The sequence below is a fragment of the Herpailurus yagouaroundi genome, unplaced genomic scaffold, assembly GCF_014898765.1.
Source record: "Herpailurus yagouaroundi ecotype Mexico unplaced genomic scaffold, PumYag 530, whole genome shotgun sequence".
Taxonomy (NCBI): Eukaryota; Metazoa; Chordata; class Mammalia; order Carnivora; family Felidae; genus Herpailurus; species Herpailurus yagouaroundi.
Window position 1 is genome coordinate 6,534,237 of NW_024412747.1, and position 14,370 is coordinate 6,548,606.

Below are 14,370 nucleotides of genomic sequence, written 5' to 3' on the forward strand. Positions count from 1 at the left end.
ATATCCTATTACCTTAGCCAGCCATCTGTCTGTCTGTCCATCTGTTCCCCCCCTCTTACTCACTTGGTGGCCATCGGATCGTGTGCCTACTGTGTGTGGCTGTGCTGTAGCTACCGATCCAGGCTGGCATGTGCCTCCCTTCCGGGAGTGGACCCTCATTCCTCTCTGCATCTGTGGGGTGCACAGACAGGCCTCCTGCCCCCCCTTTCCTGCTTCTCTCTGGTTCCTGCCTCCACCCCCCCGCCACGTACACCTGCCATCTCAGAGGACAAGAAACGAGGCGGAAAAGGGCGCCGGCAGACCTGATGGACGAGGTGCACTGGTCCATGCCTGGGGAGAGTTTAAAGTTTAGAATCGCTTTGCAACTGATGCCCACCTAGTGAGGCTCACCCAGGTGGATGAGGTTCTGAAGCCCGCTCCCCTGGGGAGAGGGTAGGAGAGGCGGCACCGAGGGCTCGAGAGGACACGCCAGGTGGCTTCAGGACGGGCAGCTGCTGCGTCCTAGCTCCTGCCCACACATCGGTGTTCGGCTTTGCCCTTCACAACCTGTTAAGCTGTTTCACCTTTTGGCCTTGGCGCTTCCTTACCATCCAGAAGCCTTCGCTAAACACCTCTCTGTGCATGTCCCACAGGCCAGCTCTGTACGGAGGGAGTTAGCAAGGGACGGTCCCTGCCTCCTGGAAGTGCCCCAAGCAAGGCTGAGGATTTGACTGAAACAGTGAGGGTTTACATAAACACAGGCAAGGTGGTAGGTAGATAGATGATAGGAAGGAATGAAGGAGGAAGAAGAAAGAAAAAGAAAGAAAGAAAGAAAGAAAGAAGAAAGAAAGAAAGAAAGAAAGAAAGAAAATAGTATAATACATATAGGGAGGGACACCTGAGTGTCTTAGTTAAGCGTCCAGCTCTTGATTTCAGCTCAGATCGTGATCTCAGGGCTCATGAGTTCAAGCCCCGCTTTGGGCTCTGCACTGATGGTTAGGCGCCTGCTTGGGATTCTCTCTCACCCTCTCTCTGCCCCTCCCCTGCTTGTGCGCTCTCTTTCTCAAAATAAATAAACTTAAAAAATATATATACATAGGGAGGGGTGGGGGGAGAGATGACTGATAGATGACAGAGATGGATAAGCCCGAGGGACGGAAAGGTAGAAGATGGGAAGGAAGAAGATGGGGAGAGAGAGGGAGATGGGTGGATAGGCAGAGCGGCTGGCGTTAGCTGCTCAGAGGGGACAGAACCCCCTGCCCCTTGACTGAAGCCATCCTCCCTGAACGCTGAGTGAGCGGTGCCCCTGCCCGGCCCGAGGCCTCAGTGTGTGGCTCGCTCTCAGGCTGGGACTTTCTTACTGCTTGGTTGACCCTTGTTGTTACTGAATGAGGGATGTTAAGGTTCAAGATCACCGAAGTGATTTTCCAGATGGGAACGTGCAAGGTGGCTTCCACATGGAGAAGAGCCTGCGTGTTTGTCCAGGTGGCTCGTCTGCGGCGGAGAAAGTCTGGGCCCGGGGGATCTGGCGGGAGGAAGGCCGGGTGTGCTGGACGAGCCTCGGACCCAGTGAGACGCCTCCTCTTCGTAAGGAGTAAAAGGGTGCCTGCTGTGCTGGGCCCGGCAGAGGCTAGAGTTCCTCCCTCTCCTCACAGCCCAGACGCCGTGGGTCGTGAGTGTTCTTCCCATTTACAGCCAGAGGCCAGCACCTGGGAGCAAATACAGACTTTGGGGGCAGATGTTACAGCAGGATCTTCCAGAGGCCAAACCAGCTGTTAAGTTTTCCTTATTGCTTCTCAAAACTGCTCCTGCCAAGGTCACTCCTGGCTTTCCATGCTCTCCAAGGTGCCTGGGCTCCCAGCCCTCATGACTGTCAGCCCCCCACCCCGCCCCCCGCCCCCCGAGGCTGCCTCAGGCTCCCAGACCAGCGGTCGTCCTGTTCAGGGGCCTGAGGGGGCCCATCGCCAGGCCCCAGCGGCTTTGAAGCCACCCGCCCCGGGTGTATCAGGACATCCCTGCTGCGGTGACAGATCTTAATAAGTAACAATCGTTGTGCCCGACCCTCACCTGTGTGCTTTCCAAGTGCAAATTCACTAGTCTCACCGTGACCCAAAGAGAGAGCCCCTCCCCATACTCACCTTGCAGCTGAGGGGACGGGGCATGAAGTCACATCACTGCCCAGAGTCACGCAGCTGGGACTCAGACCCAGAAGCTGCCATCCTAACCACCGGGCACGGTCCCTGCACTCTGGCCCTGGGGTGCTGTGTCACCTCATCAAGTGCCGCCCTCGTCCCCAAGCCCGGGCACGAGCCGATGGGGCCGCCGGCCTGCACCTGCCCCAGCCCTCCATCTGTGCTGCTGGCCGCGTCCCTGCCCTGAGTTTGTCCTGTCCCCTGGCTGGCGAGTCTCCTCTCTCACCTGGTCTCCCTTGTGACCCACGAGCAGGCAAAGCTGACACTCCGTTCCTCCCCAAGCAGCCAGCCGGGCTTCCTTTATGTCCCCACTTGGGGGTGGGGGCACAGGGGGGAACCCGTGCTGACGTGCCCGCAGAGGAGGAGTCACTGCCCCGCTGCAGGGGGTCAGAGGACCCAGAGTGGGGAGGATGGGCCAGCCCGCCCCTCCCCTCCCCTCCCCACCTCACACACAGGAGGCACTTCTCTCTTGCTCTCTTTGGTCCTTCCCGCAGCCCTGATGACTCCTGGCAGCCAGAGCGGTGTCCTTTGAACTTAAGGCAGGTCAAGGCATTCTTCAGCTGAATCTCGGTGTCACGGCCTCCCTTCCCACCAGCGGCAAAGCTGGAGCCCTTTGCCAGGGCAGCTATCACGAAGTACCACGCACGAAATGGCTTGCCCCGCAGAAACGGTTGTGTCCCGGTTCGGGATGCTGGAAGCCGGTGATCAAGGCGATCAAGGTGCCGGGAGGTCTGCTTCCTCCCGAGGGCTGTGGGAGGATGTTCGCCAGGCCTCTCCCAGCTTCTGGGGTCTGCTGGCCGGCTTTGGCATTCCTTACCTTGTAGACACATCACCCCCTCTCTCTGCCTCCGTCTGCACGTGGTGCTCTCCCTGGGACACCTCCCGGGTCTGCATCTGAATCCCCCCTCTCTTTGAGGACGCCAGTCCCGCGGGAGGAAGGCCCGCCGGTATGACCTCATGGGACAAATTACACCTGTAACCGCCCTACTCCCAAGTAAGGTCACATTCTGAGGTGCTAGGCGTTAGGACTCGAGTGTGTGGATCTGGGGGGCACGCTTCTGCCCTCGCCTGGCCCGCATGGCTCCCCGTGACGGACCATCTCCCCGATACCTACTTTCCGCCCTCTGGCCGGCTCACGTTGCCCTGGTCCCCGGGCCTCCTCGCTGACCCTCGTCACGCAGGCTCCCCCTCAGGGCCTCTGCGCTCCTGCTTCCTCTGGCCCCAACATGCTTCTCCCCACGTCGCGGGTCCCCCACTCACTCGCCCAGCCTCTCATCGAATGCCGCCTGCCAGAGAGGCCCCAGCAGGCCGGTCACACAGCACCGCCCCCACTCTGCCCTGCCACCACCGTGTCAGGGACTGGGAGCTGTCCACTGTCCCCGGCCTGCGACAGCACAGCGCAGTGGGTGCTGGGTGTGGCCGGCCCTAACTTCTGCAGGGGACGGACAGATGGCCCGCGCCCCATCTCCCCCAGCGAGGGGCCCTCGTGCATGTGTGTAGGCCTCCTGTACCCCATGCGCGTCTGTACCCCATCTGTACCCTGCCGACAGCGGCAGGAAGGCCCGCCGTCCACCCCGGGAGGCGGGGGCGCCTGGGGCTGTGGTCTGAGCTCTGGGTCTGTGCGGAGACTCCCGAGTGCCAGGCGCCCAGCACAGGGCCCCACAGGAGCGTGTGGGGGCTCGGCCTGTCCCTGGTTTCCTGGCCCTGTGGGGGGAGGTGTGGCCGCAGGAGCGCCTGGGTGAGGCCCCTCTAAACTGCCAGGCTAGGTGGCCGCTCAGGTCTGTGGTGGCCCTGTGCTCAGCGGTCACTGAATGAACGAGTGGATGGTTGCCCCCAAGCTCTGAAAGCTGAGTTCGGCCGTTCGCACCGAGGCTTCCCTTTGGGGCCAGACGCTGGGTCATATTCCCAAGTGGGGCCTCAGCGGTAGCCGGCGTCTGTCCGTCACGGCCGCGAGCACTGGCGCCAAGAGCTGCTCACCCTGCTGGCTTGTCCCGGGTGCCCCAAGCCCCTGCCAGGATCCCACCAGGGCCCGGCTCTGCACCTTCAGAAAGTTCTCCGGGACACCTCTCCCGGTGACGCCTTGGGGACAGGGCCCTGCCCACACCAAACTGGCACAGTCCTGGGAAGAAGGGGGACCCCGGAAGGCAGCCGAGGGCCACCCCCTGGGTCCCCTGTGGGCTACTGCCCACCCCTAGAGCATCCGGGGTGTCTCTTGGGAGGCAGTAGGAGCCCCAGCCGGTTCACCGAAGAGCTCGAGTTCTGCAGAGAGGTTACCTCCTCCAACCATTCGGGTTAGCGTCCCCAAGGGGGCCCGGGAGCTGAGGGAAGCTGGGGGTCGTGAGTCCCAGACAGGAGATGGCAGGGGCCACCCCTCCGGCCCTCGCCCCCCTCCAAGCTCTGGCTGATGCAGAAACTGCCCAGCGTCCCCACCCTCCCCTTGGCAGCTGCCCAGGGTTCTGCCTCGTGTGAGGGCTCCCGGGGTGAGTCCTCCCTTCTTAATGCTCACCTGGGAGCTTCACAGGTGGTGGCGTGAGCAAAGCATCCATTCTGGGGGGGGGGGGGGGTGTCACAGGGTGGGGATGGAAGCCACAACTGCACTCGAAGGGATGCGGCGTGTGAGCCGGTGTCCTTGAAAGTAGCATCTGGGACCCCCAGGAGCTCCTCAGCACAGCAGGGGAATAATCTGGAGGCAGGCTGGCGTGCAGGTCCCCTGAGAAAAATCTAGAGAGGCCCAAAGTGGGTACGCGAGAGGGACAGGTTGCCTCCCCCACACTCGGGACACAGACGCCTCTCCCTCCTGCCCCCCTGGAAAAGGTAAACGTCACCTTGTTTTTACTACTACTATGGTTGAAGCCATACAGGGACATCTGCCATCTTGTGTTGACCTTCTCTGCACCCGCTCACCCTGTGTGTGAAGTACAAGGACAGGACCGTCGTCTCTGATCTCCCCGTCCCTCGGCAGGTAGAAACACGTCCCACCTCGTAAGCGGCGTGCCGGAGCCCCAGGCCCCGGAGGACCAGGGAGGTGAGGACTTCCTGAGGCTCCGTGCCGCGGACCCTTGGCACCCGATGAACAGCAGTGTCCACAGGTGTCCGCGGGGTGACAGGACAGCCACACCCAGCTGGCCCTCCAAAGACCGGGACCCCTTACGCCCACCCGCTCCTTGGCGGGTGCGGACGGCACGGGCACTCGGGGAGGGTTTCTGACTCGGGCAGGGTCAGGGGACGTTCTCCATTCCCGAGGCCCCGTGTATACCGGCCCCTGGGGTCCCAGGGACAGACGGCCCCGAGAAGGAGCCCCTGGTGGGAAGGGGCAGCCCCAGCTGGCCGGCCGGCCCTGCCCTGGGGAGCCCAAACCTGCTGCAGCCGCTGGTGCCCTGACGAAGCCACCTGCCCGCCCTTTCGGCAGGCCGGCGCCCCCCACCCCGCCCCCACTGTGCTGCCGCGGAGACCCTGGGTTTCATCTCAGCCACAGCCCTCTCTGGCCTCCCCGTCTCCCCCCCAGGCGAATCAAACTCCTGTGCCCACACGAATGGAGACCAGGGCTCCCAGAAAGGGAGCCTGCCCAGCCAGCGGACGTTAAAGGCTGTCCGCCGGTCAAGGGGAGGGGATTCCCACACCCAGATCTCTGTCCTTGGCTCGGAAAGTCCCTGCCCCAGCGCCCCACCCCAGGGGCCACCCTCCAGTGCACGGTGAGGGCCCGGCCTGCCTGCAGGGGCACATCCGGGGGTCTCAGCCTCTAGGGCAAAGTACTAAGCTTCTCCAGTGGTTCTAATGGCCGAGGTCAAGAAGCCGTGTCCCCACTCGAAACTTTCCGGGGCCAACTCTGTTCCTCATCAGGGATTTACGACGCTCTAGGGTCTCGGTGTGAGGTCAGTCCTACGGGAGGGTCCCTGCCGTCCCTTACTGCCAGTCAGCGTGCTGTGTGCTGAGCCTTTGGGAACAGCGCAGCCATCGTCCCTTCAGGGGGGGCGGGGAGGATGGCGGCCAGTGCCGTGCACACCGTAGAGCAAACAGTTACCACCCGTGGGCTGAGTGCCGTGTGGGAGGGAGGCCCCGGGGGTCGAGGTGGAGGGCCTGACTCTCTGGAAGGGCACGACAGAGCAGCTTAGCCAAGTGGCAGTGATGGAACGGTGGGAAGGGTGAATGTGAACCAAATTCTAAGGACAGGGATCTTGTTTTACGGTGCCCAAGGCTCGATTCCCGTAACCGGGGACCCAGCCGCTCCTACCCCTGGGCCCTGCCTCTCGGTTCTCAGCCGAGTGTCCCAATCCCGGTCCTTGCCAGACTCCCGGAGGACTGACCCCTGTCCCCAGCCCGCCACACTGCGTCTGCTGCCCCCCTGCCCCCCATGTGCCCCGCACTCACTATACGGTCTCGATCACGGCCCGACGGCCTGCAGTCTTCTTGCCACACCAAGAAGTAGACATCCCAGCTGTAAGGGGACTGGTCGCTGTGGTGGAGGCTGGTGGCCTGCTTGTGGGACGGCAGTTAGGAATTCATAACTAATCTGAATCCCAGACTGGACAGGAAGGCTATGCTAATAGGAGGCGTCCCAGAACCTGTCAGATAACCATCAAGGATGGAGGAATGGTGCCAACATGATGAACCGAGAAGGGTAGTTTCTATGGTATTTCAACCCGGGTTCTAAGGAGGTTTGCCCTACAAACGCTCCTCATTTGATAATGGAGAACTGGCAAAGTAAGTAAAATTGGAAAATAATTACCCTGAGCAGCACAGATGAATTTAGCACGATTTGCTTACTTGTTCCACTTGCAGAATTAAAAAAAAATTAAGAGCAGCAATAACAACCACGAAAGGCAACAAGAGTGAAGCGATGAGATGCGGGGAGGCACGTTATCTTGCACAGAACACAGACCGTTCCTCTTGGACGGACAGATGGGTCTTCGTCCCTTTGTTTCTGGGGCCCGCTGATGAGTTCCCCCACCGAGCACGGGTGGTCTGCTACCCAGCCATCAAAATCACTGACTTGCGGATGAATGTAGGGTATTTTTGGACAGCAATCAGCATTACGGTACAAATCACAAACAGATGTTTGGCCTTGTCAGACTGAACAGACTACCAATCACCGTCTTTGCTAATTCGCATTCGTCAGGGTCCCGTTTTTCCCTCCGAGAGGGTAACTTAGCTCTTGGGTGTGGGTGGATCAGATGGGCGCCAGGCCAGGGGCTGCCCACGCTCCTCCCAGTCCTGTGGGACTCTGAGCGTCACCGTGGGTGCGTCCCTCCAGCAGGTGGGCAGGAGCGACCAGGTGGGGACACCTGTGGAGACGGGCACCCCCCCCCATCCTGCTGTCTACATTGCACTGGATCCACATGAGGCAGAGGGCCCTTGCAGCCAAAAAGAGGCGGAGTGGAGGGGGGGCTGGAGGGGACCCCTGGAATCTCTGTATTCATATGGTCCCTAAGGCACTCTCTCTCACGGACATGTCTCTTCTCGGGGCCTCCTATACACATACGTAAGGATTTTAGAATCGCCAGATGCACAATTACTAACTTGGACATTTGGGGTGAGGTGGAACATGAGAAAATGCACGGGACAGTCCTCAGGGGGCCACCCCTTCAGCCCCTCTGTTTTTACCGACTGAATGTCTACAATGTCGCGGCTTCGGGAGACAGGTCGAGAAGGCAGTTGGTAGAACCGTGTGTGAGGTCACTATCTGCTCCCTTCAAGATGATAGTTCAGAATTAGAGCCTAGCAATTGTTGATGCTTAAGCGACTCCGCGTCCTGGCGAGCACACGCCTTCCTCCCCCCGCTTCCCTATAAAACTGCCAGCGGTCGCATCCTTCTCCCAGAGACGTGGGCAGGACCAAGCCTTTGGGGCAGTCGGAACCCTTCTGTCGAGAATGGCCTTGTGTCCACAAGCCTCAGCAGGAGCCCTGAGCCCAGGCGCGGCTGGCACGAGGGAGTTGGGGGCCACGTGCATGTCAGTGTGGGCCTGGGCCTGGCCAGTCACACCTGTGAGGGCTTCTTCTTAATGACCTTGATTTTAGGGGAAAACTTTGGTAGAGAACGAAGGCTGAGGCGGGTGGCTCAACCATTCCCCCCGCACCTTTTGAGGCAACTAAAAATGACACAAGCCTGCATGTTTCTTCCCTTTATCGCTGCTTATCAGATGAGCATAGGAACCAAGGTCCTGACGCAGAAACCGAATTGGATTTGCTTGCTAGGGTCAAATTACACTGTCAAGTAACACATCCCAGGGTGCCTGGGTCTGGAGCTTCCGGAAACGCAGGACTCGCGTCGATCACCCTGACCCCCGCTCCCCGTGGCAACACTTCCGCCCGCCCGGGGGCTGCCGGGGGCTCTTGGCTCAAGCCACGTCCTCAGGGTCCCGGGAGGGGCCGTCCCGACCTTGGCCACAGTGGACCAACCTGGGGCCCAGCTGCCCATCTCGCCGCACAGACCTTGATGTTGGTAAGCACCTGCTGTGGCAGCCGGTTCCGCTTTCTTTTACAGGCGGGAGGAAAGGCCGGAGTCAGTCTGTCCAAGCACACGAGGAGGCGTTGAGCCAAAGGCCGCCCGGGCTGAGCTCATCGGGCCCCATCCTAGAGAGCCACCCGGCCTTCCTGCAGACGTCCACGTCGGTCCACGAGCTGGCCCAGAGGCTCTCGGGCAGCCGGCTGTCCCTGCACACCTCAGCCGCGTCCCTGCACTCGCAGCCCCCACCGGTCACCACCACGGGCCACCTGAGTGTCCGCGAGCGGGCCGAGGCGCTGATCAGGTCCAGTCTGGGCTCGTCCACCAGCTCCACCCTGAGCTTCCTCTTCGGCAAGAGGAGCTTCTCGAGCGCTCTGGTCATTTCTGGACTCTCTGCCGCGGAGGGGGGCAACACCAGCGACACCCAGTCGTCCAGCAGCGTCAACATCGTCATGGGCCCCTCGGCCCGGGCCGCCAGCCAGGCCACACGGGTAAGGGGCTCGGCCGGCGGGCCAGGGTGGGGGTGCGGGCCCCCGCGTCTGCCATCGCCTCGTCCACGGGGGCCCCAGACAGGAGGTGTTCTGGCCGTGCGTGGAGGCAGACGAGACACACGGCACACGTCCCGCAGGTGATGACACACGGCAGGCAGTACGGAGGCTGCGAGACACCGGAGCGCAGCTGAACTGCTCTCCTTAGCCCCCACCCCGGGGTGCGAGGGGGGCCCCTCCCCCCCCCCCCCCCCCCCCCCCAGAGCAGGAACACGTTCTCCTTCGTTCCCTTTTCACACCAGTCTGGCCCGAGGGAGGGGGAAGAACACACATCAACACCGGCGTCAGACTACGGTCCGTTCCTTCCGCCGGATTCAATCTGAAAGCTGCCCTGGTGTGGCCTTCTACGCATGTATTTAAATGCTAGGAAATGAGAGGTTGAGGGACTCCCCCTAAGCAAACGGCTCCTTACCCAGAGCTCCAGGCGAGCGGACGTGAGGCGAACACTCACGCTTTGTAAGAGAGAAAGTGAGTGAACGGACACTCGCCACCCAGTGGTCGGGAGGCGAGGACGGGAGGCACAGGGCACACTTGGGTGTCACAGTGCAGGTCTCCCCAACTCCTTCTGGGTGTTCACACATTCTCCTGCTCTAAAAAGCACGGGAGTCACGGCCTGCCCCTCTCTGGTTGGGGGACTTGTCTGCAGCGGGCTGATGGGGGCCACGCCATGGGAAGGTGCCCTTCCCACCCCTGGGTCCACGGTCGGCAGGAACCCCCTCCGCGGGGCCGTGGGGCTGCGGCAGTGGTGGGGTTGTGGGCCTCCTGGAGCCCCAGGCCACACCGCCAAAGGCAAGGAGGCTGGCTCCTTCAGGAGCTGCAACTAGGTTTAGTTAGGTCACTAAGGTCTAATCAAGCTTCCCTCATAAAAATGCACAGTAACAGACTTTTCTCCCACCGCTCAATCTGTTTAAGATGCCGTCTGTGGGTGTGGTTCTGGGATTCTGGCAAATTCAGTTTCCCTCTTTGCAACAGGACAGCTGGGCCCTTGGCACTCTGTGCACCCAGGGTAAATAACCATCCGTATGACGGTTCAGGGGCAAACCTGCCGTACTGAGCGTTCCTGCCAGGCGGGAAGTGTGTGTATGGGGGGGAACGCTGGCCAGAACCCAGGAAATCCAGGCACACAGTGACCTCTCCCCCGAGGGCCCGTGTTCCCAGCATGGCCACATGACCTGGGGAAAGGTCCCCGTGTGCAGAGCCCCTAGCCAGCCCCCCACCCCCGGCACATTGGACCCCTGGTTTCCTTCCTTCCCCACCGAAGCCAGAACCCCGGGGCCCCCGCATCTGACCTGGGACCTGTCGCGTTGGCGGGTTAGGTCGGCCCCTGCGGCGGCGGGTGGGGCTTCGAAGCGGCGGTAGGTAACATTTGCTGAGACCCCTGCCTCTCCTTTCTCTCTGGAAGCACCTCTCTGAGCCGTGTGAACCCACCGAGGCCACCGAGCAGGGGCAGCTTCGCGACCGCCGTCTGGCCGAGGCCATGGCAGAGAACGGGGGGCTGATGTGCAGGAGAGCAAGCCAGGAGGACATGGGCCTGGACGACACGGCTTCCCAGCAAAGTGCGTCCGATGAGCAGTAGGGGGGCAGGGCTGGCCAGGAGCCCCTCCTGTGGAAAAACGAGAGCTGCTGTAGCCAACAGTGACTTTACCTCGGGTTCTGGAAGAGTCTCACGTGAGGATAAAACACGGGGCAGCACACCCCCTTCCCCCAACACTGCTCCAAGCCACCCCTGGAGCCCCCCGGACGTGGGATGCACAACACACTTTCCAGAATTTGAAAATTCTAACAAAAAGCCATGTAATATCTTAAATAGAGAAGTAGAGTGCATAAATAACTCTTTCCTGCCCCGAAGAAACTAAGACAAGTGCATGTTAATAATTGGCATTTTATACATTACCGTTACCACGTTAAAGGGACAGCAGCACCCATCATACCATCCGCTGGTCAAACACAGTAGGGTTCAGTCTACGCATAAAGAAAACCTCACTTCTTTATAGTATTTATGCAGACGTCAAGGATAAGCCAGCGGCGGCTTTTCTGCAAGAAACGTGGTAGTGCATGAAGTCGGGTCTAAAGCATCCCGTGAGAGATCCAGCGACGCTAGCGACCCAAGTGTAGAAATCTAGGCCTGTGGGGGGAGCACGGAAAGCCATTTGGAATCCCATGACGCTCAACTGTAGTCCCCGGCTTCCCACAACCAGGCCTGTCTCGCCCGGCGCTCCCATACGCTCACAGGAACGTTCGCTGGTTTTCCGAGCCGAGCGATCCTTCCCGGGTCACAGAACACTTGCACACACCTTCGTTTTTGGAATTAAAATGTTTACAGTTACTGTTGTGTCCGGTTGCTTGAATTCTGCTGTAGCCTTTATTAGGAGAATGACATTTGGGCAAATTCTGGGACTTTGCCCACCTGAAGACCCCCTACCGGGTAAAGCAGAAACCCGGTTCCTTGTGGATGTAAGGGGGGGGGGGGGGGGGGGTCCATGAAGAGTATCATCACCGGCCTGTGGTTCATCCCTTCTGGAAAGGAAAGAGTTAGAAATACTCATTTTGGAAACAGTTCTGCAAGTTTCTTCAAGGAATCTAGGATTTGGAAGTGTGGGGAGTAGGGGAGGGCATGGTGGAGAATTTCCTCCCCCCCCCCCCCATAAGTAGATGGTAATACTTTTTCTTTTTTCAAAATAAGAATTGCCAATTAATAGGTAGGCTCTGTAAGCAGAGGCACAGTACATTGTTCTCACATCAGTGATCCCTGGAGATGCAAAGTTGGCTATTGATTTAAATGCAGGTGATTGTCTAATGAGAGGCTGATAGAACCTTACTGTAGTTCTCCAAATTGGCCAAACCAAACTTGGCTGGCAGTCCCTGAAATCCTCTTGGGCCACTTTACAGCCAAGCCCTCAGGACTAAATGCCCGGCCCTGAGCTGTGAGCGTGGCCTCCCCACAAAGGGCATCTCCATGAATTCCGTAAGAAAAACGACAGATGCCCAGTAGCAGCCTGATGTGAGCTGACCACCCAGTGGGCATCCAGAAGCAAGCGACGCAGAAAGCCATTGTGTTCCGCAGAAAATGAATCTCCTGGGGCACCTGGGTGGCTCGGTCGGTTAAGCGTCCGGCTTTGGCTCTCAGGTCAAGATCTCACGGTTGGTGGGTTCGAGCCCCGCGTCGGGCTCTGTGCTGACAGCTCAGAGCCCGGAGCCTGCTTCGGATTCTGGGTCTCCCCCTCTCTCTGCCCCTCCCCCGCTCACATTCTGTCTCTCAAAAATAAATAAACGTTAAGAAAAAAAAATAAGGAAATGAATCTCCTGAAAATAAGAAAATGAATCTCCTGACGGTGGAGAGACACGTCAATGTAAACGAGAAGCCGAGAGCTCCCGCTGCTCCTGTGCGCTGTTCTGCTGGTGCTTCGGGAGCGGCTTCCCCAACTGCAGACTCGGCCGCTTATCCCGGTTCTCAGCGCAGAGGGAGCAGAGCAGCTTGGTTATGGTTTGTCAACAACAGCGAAGGCCAAAGTCCTCGGATCTGAACGTAAGCGTGCGTGGTCTGCGGGAGTAGAATCCTCCGGGCGTGCATGGCGGGAGTGCGTACACGTAAACACGCTTACGTGCGCGGGCGTGCGTGCCCACAAAGGGAGAGATGGGGTCGGACCCCTTCCCGGACCCTGCAGGCCGGTGGGCAATGCAGCCACGCTTTTCCTCTACGTTGTGGCAAACCACCTTTCCGTTTTCGACGCGCATCAGAGAATTCCTTGCAAGACAACGGATTAGCCCCCATTTAAAGGCGATATTCCTAAAGTGACATCTCCTGCAGAAGTCGTTTAAATGCGCTGCCAGCATACATCCAAAGGGTTATGTTTTTGGACACTGAACGAAACGGTTTTTCCTCTAAAGAGGTTTGATATAAATCGTGTGGCTAACCGGGCATTATTGATTCTAAATCAATGCGTTTGCACTGTGTGCTAAAACCATCTGTCTGGCAGGTAGTTTTCTAAAATCACTCGATGCTCCGGCGTCTCCTTGCCTGTAAAGCGTGCAGCGCGGCCCTTGTGTCCTCAGCCCCTCTCAGGCCTCCTCCACCGTCCAGTGGTTTGGTCCAAGTCATTACATTCTGGGGACACAGCACCCACCATCAGCGCACACACACACACACTCACACACACACCCACGTGTGCAATCTTCCCAGATGCAACCTTCGTGAATTCCAAGACGGGAAGAGAGAGAGGGGAAAGGGCCATTCCACTTTTTCTGGGCCACCATCGCCCCCTACCCCGCCCTGGATGACCTGGGGGCTGGGAATGGAGGGGGCCTCTGGACTTGCAATTGTGCTGGGAGCTCTGACAGATGAGGGCCCATGAATTTGAGAGACTCGTCCATCCCTGCACATGCGCATATTCAGAGGTAGAGGGGAAAAAAAGGTTTTTTTTAAAACGCTGTACCGTAAGTGGCTGGTGGTGCGGTCAACTCATTCTCCACATCCGTTCTGCTCTGTCCCGTCCGTGTTATTCCAGCTGAAACTCTTCCCACAAACAGTCCACCTGTCCATTTTGTGTTTTCAAAGTGAATTCTTCCTTCAAGTCTGGCCCCTGAGCCAACTATCTGTTAGGTGTCTGGATTTGAAGAGGAGGCATTTCAAACCCAGATATGAACGGGAGCTCCCGACGTCAGCCCGTCCCTGCCACCGCACCCCTTCCTCTCCCAGACCGCCTCGTCTCGGGTAGTGGCACGGTACGGGTGGACCCGCGCCCTCGGCTTCCCCTCCGGTCCTGGCCTGTGCTCGGTACGTGGGCCTCCAGTGGTGTTCTGCCTCAGCGTCTCTTGAACGCTCAGAATGCGCCTTCTACAGACTGCGCGCGGTCAGTCGTGGGTCAGAGTCATTTGTGAAGCCATCTGATCTGATACCACAGACTGGGGGGGTGGGGCAGCAAAGGCTGATTTCTCACCGTCCTGGAGGCTGGGAGGCCCAAGATCGAGGCTCCAGCAGATTCAGTGCCTGGCGAGGGCCTGCCTCCGGGTTCACAGATGGCCATCTCGCGGTGTCCCCGCGAGGCAGAGGGGAGAGCCCTCCCCGATCTCTTATAAGCGCCCTAATTTCATTCACGAGGGCTCCACCCTCACGACCGGATCCCCTCCCCAGGGCCTCCCGCCTAACACCATCGCACTGGGACTTAGATTTCAACGTAAGAATCTGGGGGGGGGGGGGGGGGGGGGGGGG

At 59.4% G+C, this 14,370-nt stretch overlaps 2 protein-coding genes across 5 annotated transcripts in view; one reads left to right on the plus strand and one right to left on the minus strand.

The window, feature by feature from the left end:
- The window catches only part of PCNX2 (pecanex 2), a 302,926-nt gene extending 291,438 nt beyond the window's left edge, over nt 1-11,488 (plus strand). For all 4 annotated transcript variants that reach the window (XM_040464986.1, XM_040464985.1, XM_040464988.1 and 1 more), the window contains exons 33-34: nt 8,653-9,104; nt 10,564-11,488. In XM_040464986.1, coding sequence (XP_040320920.1) covers nt 8,653-9,104; nt 10,564-10,737 — 626 coding nt within the window. In that variant the 3' untranslated portion in view covers nt 10,738-11,488. The remainder of the gene's footprint in view (nt 1-8,652; nt 9,105-10,563) is intronic.
- The window catches only part of NTPCR (nucleoside-triphosphatase, cancer-related), a 37,882-nt gene continuing 34,164 nt past the window's right edge, over nt 10,653-14,370 (minus strand). The window contains exon 7 of the mRNA XM_040464990.1: nt 10,653-10,764. The gene's annotated coding sequence lies outside the window, so the exon portion shown is untranslated. The remainder of the gene's footprint in view (nt 10,765-14,370) is intronic.